Source organism: Anas acuta, chromosome 3 (genome assembly GCF_963932015.1).
Source record: "Anas acuta chromosome 3, bAnaAcu1.1, whole genome shotgun sequence".
NCBI lineage: Eukaryota > Metazoa > Chordata > Aves > Anseriformes > Anatidae > Anas > Anas acuta.
Window position 1 is genome coordinate 27,086,659 of NC_088981.1, and position 16,364 is coordinate 27,103,022.

General features: G+C 34.4%; 1 protein-coding gene across 1 annotated transcript in view; it reads left to right on the top strand.

Moving 5' to 3' along the window:
* Positions 1 to 16,364, top strand: part of FMN2 (formin 2) — a 160,697-nt gene that overhangs the window by 119,176 nt on the left and 25,157 nt on the right. The window contains exon 17 of the mRNA XM_068676282.1: positions 7,787 to 7,838. Coding sequence (XP_068532383.1) covers positions 7,787 to 7,838 — 52 coding nt within the window. The remainder of the gene's footprint in view (positions 1 to 7,786; positions 7,839 to 16,364) is intronic.

Here is a 16,364-nt window from a genome sequence, read left to right on the forward strand (position 1 = left end):
TTGGTATTTTTTGGAAGTGTTGGAACTGGGTCCCACTTCCTTCAGCTTACAGTAGATGTCATCTTTCAAAGGGTGATAATAACCAATCTCTTTACTGTTGCCTGAGATGGATTAACAGAAGAAACTAATGTAGAGAAAATTCAGATCTTGAAACATCTATTGAGGGCTAGGCAGGACTTGTGCTGATTTTTGTTGTTCTTATTTATTTGAGGAATTCGGTTCCTCAAGTACAATTGATTGGAATAAATGTTTGTTTAACTCACAGGTGTTGAAAAAAATGGAAAAAACATAATTAGAAAAATGTCCAGCATGTTAGGTGCTCTATTCCCAGTTATCTTCAAGAAACTGAGGCCTGAGTGAAGTATTTATATGTCCTGTTTCATGTATGCATGAAAATTTTAGAAAAATGGGGGAGAAGGGAGTAGGTGTTCTTCCTGCTCACTACCTTCTGTGGGTGTCATAGGAAATCCAGAAGGATCTAAGACTTCTTTTAGGGTTTCCAGAAGAAATTCTTTCTTCTTTTTGCAAAGCTTTTTTAGATTTCTCATCTTTGTTTACTATAAATAGAAATTCTCAAAACTATAGCAACATAGCTCTAATGATTCTTCATAAAGGAGTTGTATCTGTCAAAACCAAAAACAAACAGAAGAACACAACAAACAACAACCCACATCCTGGCTTCACTTGAAAGTTACTGGAAAGATCATGCATAATTAATTATAAACAAAGAGTTAATACCCTTATATAAAGGGGGGGGGGGGGGGGAAGAGAAGCAAAAAGATTTAGGAGATAGAGAAGAAGATGAAAGGATTGATTCTTGTCTTCCATCTGAGATTACTCAGATGCATTCCTGTATTCAATTACCTGAGAAGATGTGATATTCCCTTAAGAGAGATCAGGAGATCAGAAGGGATGGCAGTTTCGTGCATCTTCTTACTCATAGCCCTTTGAAACTGGTTCAGTAGAAGTAGCTTAAATTGCAACAGGGTTTGGGGCCAGATGGTGTCTACAGACAGTAATCGCTGGGTCAAGATCATGGCACAGGCTAAAAGCAAACTGTTCTGGTGGAACATAAGCTCCGGGGGGTATTTGAATGCTATTTATAGACCTTGGAGGTCTACTCAGAATCATTTCTGAATCTGAACCAAAGGGTCAACTTGTTTTGTGACTATGCTTATCTGGTAGATTTGCACACAAATTATTTTTTAACAGTTAAAGTCCCTTTTCTCTCATAAAATTTCTGTTATTGCAGGTTATAAGCTTATATTTGCATATTAATATTGCATTTTAAGCTTTTTTCTTTACAAAGCCACTGAGAACCAGTGACATAATCATTTAAAGTTTAATGATCATCTAATCCTTGTTTACAGTCTTGCCAGAAACCCACTTCCTTTTTTGATAGATTCCACCTAAAAAGACTAGTTAGCTTTCCCCAGTGCCACTCTTCTCCCCAACCACGTTATGGTTATTAAATTAAACAGACAAAGAGAACAAACAACAACAAAAATATAAACTTAGTCAAAGAACACTCAGAAGACCAAAGAGGAGAAGAAAAGATTTTTTTATTGTTGTTGTTGCCTACTCTATGAGCTTTGCACTCACCATGTATGTGTCTTTGTTGTTTTTTGATAGTTAATATTGTCAAAATGTTTCAAAACAAGCATTGAACAGTGTGCTTATTTCCAGACTAAATAAAATAGTTGTGTTATTTAAGTGTGTTCTGGGGGATATCTAAAAACTGCATGTACCACCAAAAAAAAAAATGGAGGAACTCTCCTAGAAGCTTTGGCAGAGGTCCTGCGGACTTGAACCTTAGACCCTAATAATACAAGAGTGACTACATGCTTTGTTCATGCAACATATTATCACTCTCCTCTCCTAGTCACATGTTTGAGATAATCTGCAGAAGGTTTCCTCATAGCCTCAGATAGGCGTTTCAAGTCGTCAGATCCCAATGGAGTAGGTCAGCAGCATGTTTTAAGAAAGTCTATCCCTCAACTTTGTATTTATTTATTTTTTTGGTCTGTTTGGCCCTTGTTGTTTTTTTGTTGTTGTTTTTATTTTTTTTTATGCAAGGGATGGTTGGGGTTAAGATATTTGCTATATTTTGTAATATTTTCAGAACCACATCTAATATTAATTCAGCACACTGTGCGGGGAAAAAAGTTCTTTAAAGATCATGGTAAAACTGCAGAAAAGGTTTGTAAAAGTTTTGAAAATAGAGAGTTTTTTTTTTTTTCCAGTAAAAAGAATTTCTAAGAATTCCACTGCTTTTAAAATGTACATAGTGCAAGGCAGAATACTCCCTTTTTAAAGCAGTAGTTTCAAGTCTTTGAGCTCCCCATTAGTCTTAGTGCAGATATTTCCTAAGATTTTTAAGTCCATTGGAAGAGGTGATAAAGAATGGAATGTTGCACTTCTAAATAAGAAATTGCAAGAACTGATAACAGAGAAAATAGAACTTATATCCAATGCCTGTACAGAACATAATCATATACATACAGAAAATCAGATACAATTTATTATTTTGTTTTTGACAACAGCTTTAATGCAGAAAGTATAATGATTACATTTAGAAGAGACTGATATAAAAAGTTCATTGGACTGAAAATGAGAATATACTTGGCAGCATTCTTAGTTCACAGAGTGGCTTGATTCCTAAAAAGGTTTTAGCATAATATGTCTGAAATGTCAGTTGTCATGATCAGAAGGGACAATTCATGGTCAAAAATAACTTCTATATCCTTAGCTTTGAACCCCCTCTTAATTTCATTTAATCATCTAGGCTTCTAAAAAAATAAATAACAACAAAAACAAACCATACATGCACACAAAATGTTCACCTACCAGTGAACAATACTGTTCTGCTAAACACTGTAATTTTCTAGAATGCCTGTGTTTCATTCTTTCATTTGGTTTTGTATAACATTTCAGGTTTTCTTAATTTTCTTAACTGTGTAGATCACTTTTGGTATGACTGTTCATGTATGTGCCTTTGCAGAAGTTTGTATGTAACCTTTGCAGGACTGGAATATAGAAGAATTGGAAGAGCAAACACAATAATGGTGTGTTAACATTCTAGACTGTGTATCTATGCTGATGACGACACCTTTTATACATTAAATTAATTAGACATCACTTGTGAGGCTTTGTGGGAAATAGCATTTTGATTGCATTAAAGCAACCTTTATGTCCCGGTTATTAAACATCAAACAGTAGATTTAAGCAAATACAAAAGTAACGTTACAAATTAGAATATCTGATTTAAATTTTGATGAAATACATATAACCTGTAGTTAGATTAATAGTCTGGGATATAGTGCAACCCTCATGCTTGGAAGGAATGATATAGGGAGGAAGGAATGTACTTGAATTTTGACCAAATATATGAAGTATTTAGGAAGTACAGAGCTTGCAGTAAATGGGGACAAACATGAAATAGTATGAAGATATCTTAACAGAAAAAGCAGGCAAACAGTAGAACATTGTCCCATAAGAAGACATTAAGAGATGCTTTCAAAAGAAAAAAGTGAGAAAGGAGTAAGTTAATTTCGTATGTGTCATGAATATAAAAGGCATCTTCTCTTCCTTGTTCTATGAGAGGTCATTTTCACTCTAAAGTGTTCCCTCTTCAATATTGCAATGTTTGTCAATATGTCCTGAGGTTATTTTTCAAATAAGTAGATTTTACAGGATATATATGCTTTCAGGATTATGAGAGCTGCATAAAAAGACCTACAATGTGTTGAATGCATGTAGGCAGAGTTACAAATCTAAGTATTACCTTTTGTTCCCCTCTGCATTATGTGAAATACTAACTGGACTTATACTTCCAGGTATGATATAGATTTTATAGGTATTTATTAGATTTGAAACAGTATCTTTGGAGGCAGTTCAGAAAATTAGAGTCAAGGATCAATAACACTAATTTCAGTGCAGGGGGTTGAGGAAAAGATGTTGAGTCAATAAAATATGGAATATTTTTAGTTGGCAAAAATTACTGACCCATGAATGGGAACCTCTGCATCTGTCATAAGGGCCTGCAAAAAGTTCCTGATGTGATCAGTAGAAGTATATATATTTCTATATATAAACATATACAAAATCAGATGAGACTACAAGACCTCTTTTAATGTTTTTCAAAGAAAAGCTGTAAGACTTTCTGAAGTTTTCTGAAGAAGTCTTGCTTCTTCAGGACAAAGAGAGAGGGGGGAAATTTCAGTGGCTGAGCTGCGTACCCTGATGTGCTCAGCTGCCACAGTACCCTTGAAGATGACAGATTTTCCTGCACCAGCTATTGTCATGATAGGTTCACTGTGAAATGGGTAGGGATTTTCTCCTTTTTGCTTCACCTGTTGGAGAAGTTCTCATCTGTGAAAGGAAACAGACTTTTCTTCCAACACTTCTCTCCCCACATGGCTGCCTTTCAGCTTGTACTTAGCACTTAATTGATATAGGCTGCTAAGAAAGAATGACAAGAAAGTGCCTTTCAGGCACTCTGTTTACCAGTTGTGATGTACTGCTTTGGAGGAAGAAGTGACAGTAAAGATGCATTATATTCAATGAAATGGAAAAGTCTAATGCAGTATGGGGAATCTTCGGCTGAATCTGTCATAGCTGTAACATTCAGAAATACCTGGAGCTTTTGAGGAAAAACTGTATTAAAAACATTACTCCCTTGTTGAAACAGAAAAAATGGGTTGAAAATAATTTACCAATGGAGCAATTAGTATGACAAAATACCAGCAACCACTAATATTAGGTGATCATGTCAGTGGCCAATTTCAGAACTTAGCAGACTTTCTAGCTACTTTAGCAATCTAGTAGTTATTCCAGTGTACGCATATGACAATAAAACTTTTGTTGTTCTGATAACCAACAAGGGAAGAAAGCATCCTGTTAAATCTGAGTGAATGTCTTTGACTAGCTATTGTCCACAGCTTTCAGTTGTTTACTGTATACTAGTACAGAAGTAGTAATTTAAATGTTTACTTTGGACTGAGACAGATCCTTGAGTGTGTGTACCATGTTTTCTTCTCTTCCACTGGTGTCAACTGTCATCTTGTTGGAGCAGAAACATTTAAATACTGTTCTTTAACTTTCTTTTTCATCTTGAAAAACAAGAAAGCGAATAGATTGCAAGTCTGATTCACACCTGAATAATGTCCTTTTGATAACATTAAAAAGATTTAGAGGTGTCATGTCATCACATGTTTGGAACAGACTACAAGGGAATTCTCTTAGAAAACTCTTTCCTTGCAAGACTGTTAATGCTAAGAGGTGATCTGATGCAGAATGAAATCTCGGGGAGTATAGTAACTGCCTTATGTATATGTGCTTATTAGCTTAAAAACAAACAAAAACTATTACATACACCTGAATAATTCAGGGATTTTCAAGATTCTTTGTGTAGTACCTTGTGTAGTACCCATTCTATAGGAAATGATTGAAAGTACAGATACATACTTCTAAATTAGAATGGAAGAAAAAAAAAGTTGTTGCAGCATGGAAACATTCTAACACACTTATAAGCTTTGTACAATTTGTACTTGCACTCTTCCAAAAAAAAAAAAAAATTATAAAATATTTGCTCTATTGCTTTTTTAGGTAAATAATTGTTTATAAGCATGCGTAGAATGGTTGGAGATGAGGAAAAAGCCAAAACTAGACAGTTCAGATGTTATGTCCAATCAATCCTGTAAGATTATAAAAAGGGTTCTATCCAGCAGATATAAGTACTAAAAGACTATCCTAAGCTGGAACATGCTAGCCTCCATTTACAAGCATTATTTAACTGAGAGGATTTCAAATTACATGTTTCAGTAACAGCACTGCTTATTTTAGAAACTGTATCTGAAGGTACATTAGTAAAAGTGTTAATGTAAAATTATATATTCTCCCTTCATCCAAGGAGTCTGTGTGGAGTTTCTTCTCTCTTGCACCATATGGTTCTACAACAAATCATACCTTGACTTTCAGGATTGAAGTAAAAAATCTGTCAAAGCTGCCAGGTTTCACCTGGTTTCATATCCAAAGCAAGACAAGGCTTTCAAGCAAAACTATAAGTCAGCCCAGATTCACTCAACACTGGGCCCAGGTTCACTCAGAAGGGTTTTGAGCCCTCAGAAACCTTTTGAAGAATCTGGGCCGAGTTTCAAGTCAGTAATGAAACCCGTAATCAGGCAGGCTTCACGTTCTTTTGAGTTTCCTTGAGAACATTTACCCAGTACTCCCTCAAGTTTCCTGTGGTTTTCTGGGATTTCTTTTTCACTTCAAACAAAACAACGATGGAGCCTTAGTCTTCAAATAACAATTGCTAGATACAAAGTTTGCTGCTGTGGGTAAAATGAGCAGTGCTCAACCAGCTCAGCAGATTACATTACTACTATTAAAAATCATTTGCAGCATCAGACATAATTCGGATCCTTGTTCCGGCTTTGGGGGGGGGGGGGGGGGGGGGGGGAAGGGGGGAATGGGAAACTGCACTTGTGTAACTTTGCTACAGATTTCACATGTCTATGTGCAAGTGTGTGTTTGTAAAGTGCTGCTGGTAGAAACATCATAATAGAAAAAATAATGATTATTTTTGTACCTTAAAAATTCCATTCTTATTTTTGTCAAATTTAAAATCTAGATTTCCTATTTTTGATTTCCTACCACATTGTTGATGTGGTGCATCAACAAAGTAGAAAAATATTTTTTATTATTGTAAAGCAATGTAGGGAATGAGAAATAGCTTTAAAGTTTATGCTTCTTTTTTAGTTTTCTCTTTGAATTCTGTACTATTGATATTTATTTGTCTTCAGGACACTTCAGATCCTCTTCATGCCCCCAAACCCAATGACTCTCTTGAATTCTAAAATTCCTCTTGCAAATTAAAAGCTTAGTATTCCAGCAGACATGAAAAGGAAATAAAGTTCCAGACTACAAAGATTTTAGCTAAAACGTGCAGCTCTTAAATGGATTTAAATTGTGATAACTGAATAACTGTATAAATTTGATCTAAGCACACTTGCACAGATTGAGAGCAGATTGTACTATTGCTTTGCATGTTGTTGATACCTAGGTTAATATGTATGTTCTTGTAGATTTTGCATATTAGTGTTTCTAAGTGAACTGAACTTGGTATGTAGTGTAGAATGAGAGAAGATGTGAGAAACTGATCATTTTTCACTAGTGTGACAATGACAGCTTGCTGGTTTTGACTTTTCTTTACATAATGGCAATGCAATAATTTCCTTTGTATAGAAAGTAATGTTTTTGATATGGGCCTACTATGGTGCTAGTACTTCACTAATTGATATAATTTATTCTTGTTTAGGAATTCCTAGTTCATAAACTAACTAGCTATTTGAAGGGGGAGGGGAGGGAGAAGACAATTTTTATCTATCAAGTAACTTACAGAAAAGCTATGAAATCGAATGCTTTGTGCTTTTCCTCCCTATTGATAGACAAGTTCCCATATTTTTTGTTTTCAGAGTCATACTTTAAGAATTGCTTTAAAGTCACTTTCATGACTTTATATTGTTTATATTACTGCAAGATTTAAACAACAACAAAAAACACAGCACTTGTTTTGAGGGTTTTTAGGAGTGTGTGTATTTTTCTAGGGATATCTAGGGATATCAGACTTCATGTAGCTTTTTCAGAATTGTTATACTTGAGTGTATCTTCAGCTTGTTTTTATAAAATAAAGAATAAAAGACTTATGAATTTCACAGTGAACATTATTAAAAAAAATAATCTTTATCTTTCACTTTAATTCTTTGCCTGTATTTTTTTTCAGCTAAATTAGACCAAGAAAATGAAGAGAAGTCACTAACAGAAGCACATAAAAGGTAAGAAAGAACAACGTGCTAAACTACTTCTCTGAAGGAAGTGTTTTTTTAGAAGCTGCTGTTTTGGAATCCAATGTTATATTTTTCGATAGTGGAAGAAATGCACTTGGAAAATGAAGTTATATTTATTGTCAATTTCAACTTGATGAACAGGGAAAAAAAAAGGGTATATAGATGTGCAGTCCTTTAAAAAACTAGTGCAAGACACTTGCCTTTACGGTATAAAAGGCATATACCTTATGTAAAAACAAACTTAGAATATGAAGGAAACTGTTCCTTCCATGCCAGAATCATAGTGATTTGACAGAAATAGCATTCCCCAGACAGCTAATGTTCATTAGGTACAACTTCCTGAACTTATAAAATGTGGAATGGCAATCTGTTTTTTTAATATGCTAACGATATGTATAATTGATTGTGACTTCCTTTGTAGTATTGCTAATAGATATTCAGATAGTTTTTGTGGCAAAAAGTGAAATACTTCATTAAATTTCATTACAGATGTGTACAGTTGAGAGTTTTCAAAATTGTGAACTTCATTGCATTGCACAACTTGTGGTTTCTTCTAATTTCTGGCAGTGTTCTCCAGAAGCAGTGTCTAAATGGGACACACTTTTATCTGTCCCTGCAGAAGACTGAAATATGTCACGCACCATTTCTAGTCCAGATTTGGTGAAACTGTATTAGTCTGTATTAGTTTTCTGTTCACTAAGAATAGCATCTTTCTTTTGTGTTAACTACAACTGCCACTGAATATATGCTGATGAATAGAGCTGTATTCATTAATTCATGTACAGTAAAATATGCCACTATAAATGATTCTAGTTATGATTTGTATGCCATCCTATGGCCCTGATGTCCTGATTTGTTACCTTCTACAATGTCACGTTATGGGTGACTACTCTCCTGGTACAGCACCAATACCAGTAGTTTCTGTCTATACCCATGGGCCATGTAATAAAGACAGTACCTGAAAAGGTGGATGTTTCTGTCATCAGAAGCTCCCTCCTTACTTGAAAGGTCATTGAGTGGGTATATCAATGATGTGGGATCCTGATGGAAAAAATGGAACAAAGGGAGTATTGCTTTGGCTCAGTATTGTACCTCTTGCTCAAGTATATGAAAGGCATTCCTGAAACTGCTGAAGCTTGTTTAACTGCTGAATTACATGATTCTTACTCTTAAAAAATTCCTTTACAATAAAACTTTGAGGGAAGAAACCTAGTAGAAGAGAGATTTGTGATTTCTGACTGCTCTGCTGAGGAAACTTTCTCCTGTAGAATGTGGATTAGACTATATGTGCAATGCTGACAGATTCCTAAGGGCAAGAGGGATCTGAAATCTGTTTGGAAAACTTGTGACTTGTCATTGTCGAATTCTCCAGTCTTGTTTTTTTATTTTTTATTTTTCTCCTGACTGAAACCATGATATCAACATATTCCTTTCATTATAGCTAGGATATATGGTATACGGTAAGGGGGAAGAAAGAAAACTGCTCCTTGGACCCTCAGTCAGCTTGGCCTACTCCATCCTACTTGTCTTAACTCTTTCTCCTCCCCTCTGTTGATGAGTGTAGCATCTCCTTTGCACAGTATTTTGTCCAAGAAGGAAATTCTAGTTCATTGGTGACATCACATGCAAAAGTTCTTATAGAACACACAAGGAAATACACTGGGACCTAAAACAAAAAATCTAGGGTCAATTTTTTTTTTTTTTTTTACTGTTATGTAAACTACATTTTTATTTATTCCTTCCACCCACACACTGTAATTCTTAATCAAATTTGTGGTATTTGTTAAAATATTGAAGACAAGTTCTTGGTGTAGTTTTGGTATTATGTGTATTTATTGCATCAAGATCTTTAAAGGGTCTTAAAAACAAAATACTTGGGTTCTTTTTTTTTTTTTTTTTTTTTTTTGGCAGGGGGTGAAAGAGAAGGTGAAAGCTTAAAAAGCTAAATGAAAGATTAGTTACATTTGGCTAATCATAGGTAGAACAGCAGTGCATAGGATGACCAGACAAGCAAGTGGTGCAAGGAAAAGTGATGGATTAGATGGAGCAAAATTAATGTGATTAATGTGTTTGGATTTTACTTTTTGAAGTGGATAACTTCAGCTCACATGTAAGTTCAGGTCTGCCCCAAAATAACATTTCTTTAGCTTTTAGTAAGAGCTACAAATTTTCCTTCTTTTAGTTTGGGCACAAAATATTAAAGCTCATATCTCCATTAAAAGCACAGAAGTCTAAAAGAACAGCTCTTGCAGCAGTAACAACCAAAACGTTTCTAAAATGAATAATGATTTGGGGAAAATGCAGCAATGTGTATTTTAGAAAAGCTCAATTGTGCAATAGATGAGCTGAAATGGAAAGTTAATCTTCCACGCAAAATAAAGACAAAGAAAATGGAATGTCTGCTCCAGGGACTCCATGCAGTGTATAGCTGTTCATTTGTCACAAGTGAGAAAATGTTTAATCGGTTTTGAAATGATGTATTCTCTCTTTATTTATCGTGTTTAGTAACTTTAAGAGTGTCAGTATGTAAAGTGTTTATCCAAGGAATGGATTTCTGGCACATGGATAAAATGAAAAGTGAAATGTTTAGCTCGCAATAGGCATATGTTCCAAGATCTCTCTGAGTAAGTATCCTGAGATGAGAAGAAAGCACACAGGTCTGTGTTTATCTAGCTTACGCAGGCAGACAAGGAAGGCTCCAGCCTGGTATTAACACTGAAGTGACATGGAATGTCTTCACCAAACCCCAAACAATTACATCATTCTGTTAACAATATTGATAAAGTGCAATAAAAAAGAACCTGGCACTTTCCAGTTAGATCCTCATTGCTAAATACTTGAGAAACTGTCAAATACGTGACAAGTTAGAGTAAAAAAAAAAATATATATATATATAAATATATATATATATATAACGAAAAAACACTGGGGAGGGAGGAACACAGGGGAAGCAAAAGAGGAGAAGAGGAGAGAAAGAGATGATTCTTATTTTAGGAGCCCCTCCCCCCTTTTTTTTTTCCTATTTGAAGTCTTTCTAGGTTGTGTCTTATGCACCAAGATGCATAGCTATGTGCTCAATTCACACAGCTGGAAATAATGTAAGTGACACTTAAAAAAAATTATAACTAAAAATGAGGTTTGAAAATTGGGAAATACAACACCAAATAACAAATGTTCTGTGTTTTCTATATTCTCATTTTTGTACATTTTCTACATTTTTATATATTTTCTGTATATCTTCCATATTTTCATTTACTTAGCTTTAAATGCCTATAATCTTTAAGAAAGATATTTCCTTTAAGCAGGGAGAAAAAAAAATAGAATCACTAGAATTATTAGATACAAACAATTATCGTTTGTTATCAATTGTAGAAGGAGATAGTTTGATCCACAGTATCTACAGCAAATAGAAACCAAGATTGCATCAAAGTTATTGTCAAATGTTGTATGATAGCTGATGTCTTGTTTACCATGCTAGGATAAAAGGCAAATGTATCAGAAGGAAAAAACATTTTGCTGGTTTACAGTCTGAAATAAGCTAGTTGCTTCTCTTCTTGCACTTGGTTCCTGAAGAAACAACAGCTAAGCGATCAGACCAATACTACCAGAAACAGCATTAAATGAAGGAGGTCACTAGTCTCTGCCTTTGTGTACCTACTAGTTCTGAAGGAATAGCATGTAGCTTTATTACTTTCTTATAATACCTTGCCCAGTGTTTAGTTCTGATCTCCTTGGAAAGCTTACAGCTTATGGTCTTTTAATATAACAAAATAAACACAGACTGGAACACTGATTCTCTTCCACTGAAATAGTTAATAATTTTTTTGTCCTTCTACCTGCAATGCTATATATCTTCTTGGAATAAGGCATTTGCAATCATTCACAGATTGAAATGGAAGTGGTTGGTTTAGGCCTGAGAAAAATTCAGAAGATCTTCATTTATTCCTGCTATCTGTCACTCAATGAAACATCAGATTCTAAATTCAGAGCAGTAATATCTATTATAGTCTAAATAAGCTTTGGATTTAGCTGAATCCTAATGAACCATAATGAATTCAAATAGAGGGTCTGACTTTTGGCAAGAAAAATCAATTGTTCTGAGAATTGCTCAGTTTGTTTACTCATACTAAGTCCATGTAAGAAGCAATGCATGCTAAGAATCTCTTAAAAACACTATAGACCCTCTTAAGTCTAATATTTTAGGTAGTATAACCCTGAATTAAGTGATAACATAACACCAAGACACAAGTCTGATTTAACTGTGTCTTGATTTAGGGTGAAACTGTTCAGTTGTTTTTTTTTTTCCTGCTCTGATGCAGGAAATGAACGGTAAATACACAGCTATGCTACTTACTATAATGGTTCTGTGTACGTCACTAATTTTAAAAATATCTAAAAATTTATTTTTTTTCTGTAAATCTCAGTGCATTCTGATAGCATGTATATATTTTACAAAAAGTCAAACAAAGGACTTACTGCCTTCTGATATTTGTATCAACTAGGGAATTTCAGATGTGTATGGTTTGGTACAGAATGCTCATCTTCCCATGTCAGGATATTTTTATTTGGTTTACTTTATAATTTGCTCACATTACTTGCACATTCCAGTGATCTTCAGTCTTGTAAGTGCTTCCTGAGTGCTGCCTCTCAGGCACCCCTTCTGTTTTCAGAACTTTTAATAATCCATTTAGTGATGTTTTGTTGCTTTCTTGCTGTAGCAACAAATGACATGAATTTTGAAGAGAAATGTTTACCTTTGCATTCCCTGGGGAAAAAAAAATAAATAAAAAAATAAAAAGTACTCCTGACACGACATTTTTCAGAGACTTCCATTGGCTGTACTGAACATTACATTTGAGGAGGAACAAAGCCTTTACACCTGCTCATGAGCTGACAAGTTGATGACACTTAGAGAAATAGCAGACACTATGGTACAATGGCAATGCTGAAAAGCAACACCTAGAAATGTAGCGCCTAAGTCTGGTAATCCTTTAAAACAGTAAAAGTTCCTCCTGCTTCACTACCCTCCACACAATAGTTTGGATTTTTTCCAAAAGTGAATTGTAAGGTTGAAGTGAAAATTGAGTAAGTGATTGAAAGAAAGTGGTGAAAAGCTCAGAATGGAGGGAGATATTTATAATAATAACAATAATAATAACAACTATGCTTTTAACTGAAAGATAAGAGTATGCTGTTGGCCTCCATCTTTCACTGTTCTTTTGCCATTTGTTTTTTGTTGGTTCCTTTCCTGTTATTAGGTCTCTTTTCTTGCTGTGTGGTTCCGAGCATGTGTACTTGAATTCCTCATGGTAATACATTTCATGCTGGAGGTATACATTAGTTGCATCAGCAAAAAGTGAATATTCAGTGGGAAAAGGAAATATGTATAGAAGAAGCTTACAGACTGTTAAACAGATTGGATCATTCTAGTTTAGTATCCTGTCTCTGACGAAATATCGAGGCCTGTAAATATGCAGTAATGGAAACATAGCCAGCAGTTTAGTTATATCAAAAAGTTTATTCTGATATATGGGTAATTGATCTTTCCCTGATCTTTGTCCTTTTCTAAAAATATTTGCTAAATGAGTGCAAGTTCTTAACCATTTGCATGATTGATTTTTTTTGTATGTGTGTGTGTAAGAGCATTATCTTTTCTTTTGATGTTGTTGGGCTTCTTGCTTAAATCATTTTATTGGTTTTAAAGTTGTTTCTGTATAATGGCATTCAATGCTAGTATGAACAAATGGTACTATAGCTTTTAGTAGACTGGCATACAATTTGAGATCTAATATTCAGCATAGTATAGTACTATATGCAGTTTATGTAGAGGACATACTCTTAGATCTTACCGTAAAAAATAAGAAATTAGTTTATGGTGTAAATACAGTTACACAACTAAGTAACATTGACAATAAAGTTAAGTATCAATGATAACAGTATAGTTTCAATAGTGGGTGTCCATTCATACAAAAACCTAGTGTTATAACATTAAATTCAGTATTAAAAAAAATAATAATGTGACTAAGAAAATTTATGAAAAAAAAAAAAAAACACAGAAATTAAAATCTTTAAATGTAACACATTATTTTCAGCTCTACTCTATTTCCAGCGGGTGGTTTCACTGAGTAGTCTTCAAAAATTTAAGATATTCCTTTTGAGCTGTTACAGCTGAAGTGAGACTTGTGAGAGATTAGCTCCAGTGACTCTCCATTGTGCTTCAGTTTACGATTATGTTCAGTAGTTTTTTTCTTTCATTGTATGGTCCACCAGAGTTGTTTAGTTAGATTGTTTTTAAGACCTTTATAGTATGGTGTTAGCATTTGCAATGACTGTGACTTAAATGTGGATACCACTTCTGCTTTCACTCTTTTCATTTGCCACCAGAGTTGTTGTGTTCCTTGCTGTATTTTAAAATTTACTTTAAGGTTAATTATATTATATTTATAATATATATATTTGTCATGTATATGCAGTTGGAAAAACTGGACATAAAGGATGTGGTTTAATTAGGTCACAGTTCTATTAACTCATCTGGGAACTGTCCAGTAATAACTTATACAATATAGGTCATTCCTTTCTTAATAATTTCCATCTGATGGAATACTGCCATCAGCCCCTCCACAATACAGTGCTTGCCTCAGCCTGCTGCTGAAACCCTACTGTGCTTCTCATATATGGAGATTAAGTGGCTAGGAAAAAAAGTGTTGTTGCTATTCTTCCTCGATTTGTTCCTCAGCATTGTTGCAGTTTTTTTTTTCCTCCTTTTGAAGAGATGGCTTCCTTAGTAAAGCAGATTCAGAAATGCTTTAACAAACCTGCTCCCTTCTGCACTGTCTTAAACGAACACTTCTCCTGGGAAATCTTGCACCTGCTTCTTTTCTTAATTGTTGCCTGTAAGACTGTTCTACCTTAATCAGTCTGCTGATGAGGTAAAAGTTTGTTCTCTATCCCAAAGAAAACAGTGCAATGATCACCAGAAATATCATGAAACCCTCATAATCTTTGGAAGAAGGGATGGGAACAGCTCCTTTGGCCTGAAAAGACTTCCTCATGTCCAGAGGACTATGGTTTATTTAGCTTTGCTTTAATGTGTGAATATCAATGATTCAGATGTCTGGAGCAATAGAGTTACGTAGCATAATCTTTCCATCAACCCCAATGGCTGTCACATTTTCATTGAAACTTGATCCCTGTGGAAAATACTACCTATTTTCTCTCCTCATCTAAACAAAGATACTGTCACTGCTATGAAGAGAGTGTACTGGGATAAGTTAGGAATTCAAAGATAAATGCATAGAATTTTAAAAACGCATGCAAAGACCTTTTCACTTCGTCAACCCAGATTTTGAAATGTTTCAACCCCATTTCTTGAGTCTGCTGTGGCTAATCAATTCTTAGTATAGAATACGGTGAAGGTAGCAAAGATACCTCTAACCTACATTTCCGGACCTTTGATTTTTAGATGGCTGGAGGTGACTCAGTCTGTGCAGAACAACTTTTCACTCTATTCTTTGTAATTAGAAAAGTTCTGTCTGCTAAGATAACTTCATCTTGCCTATAATATTATTTAGCACCTTGTCAATGTATACAATTGATAATATTGACAATTTTACATGAATATTAAAACTAATTTTTTCCTAGCCATTTAGGGGTGGGAAGGGGAAACAAAATTTGTATGAAAGAGGCAAACTGAACTGTCAAAACATAATTTCCTTTTTCTTTCTCTGTATGTTTCGTGTTGGGTGTTTGTTGTGGAAAAAATAGTAACTCAAAGGTACAGGGATGATTTTGTTGTTGAAACTGTTAATTTTCATCTAGTTGGAGCACTAAAACACTATTCTTTTAAATATAAATTTATAGGAGGTAAGGGACTAGAGATGAGGGAGATGACATAGGATTCAAAACATTGCAAATGTTTGGCAGGTTTTTTTTAGAGGAAAGGAAAAAATCTCTTGAGACCGTTGTTTTCTAAGGAACGATATTACAAAATCCATAGTTACACAATATAAATTGGCAAAAGGAAGAAGAGATTAATCATTCTGGTAGTTTACTTAAGCTGGCATATTATCTCAATTTTTAATACTTTTTTAAGGATACTGCTTTAAAAAAAAATCTTATCAAAATATAAGTTCAGCATATTTTGAATGAACCTATATTTATTTTTTTTTCACTTGTAATCATGCAGGACATGGTACAGCATGGAGTAGAGGCAATGGTATTATTAAAAAATAAACAAAGAAAGTGACCTAGGGTTACTATGTAGAGAGGGTCCTCTTCTGTTGACCCTCTCTACATAGAGGGTCCTCAATAGAAGATGCAAGGCATTTTAGGATGCTGTGCATGTTAAGTTTTCTCACAGACTTGTTCTATCTCAATTACCAGGATGATGGTTCTGTTTCATATTTTGTCATATAATTTTGTGACTGCTGAATTTGTATTCTGTCATATAACTAGCTCTCCTTAATGCTTTCAGCTGTTTAGAACACAAAAAAAAATATATACAAAACCTTTTCA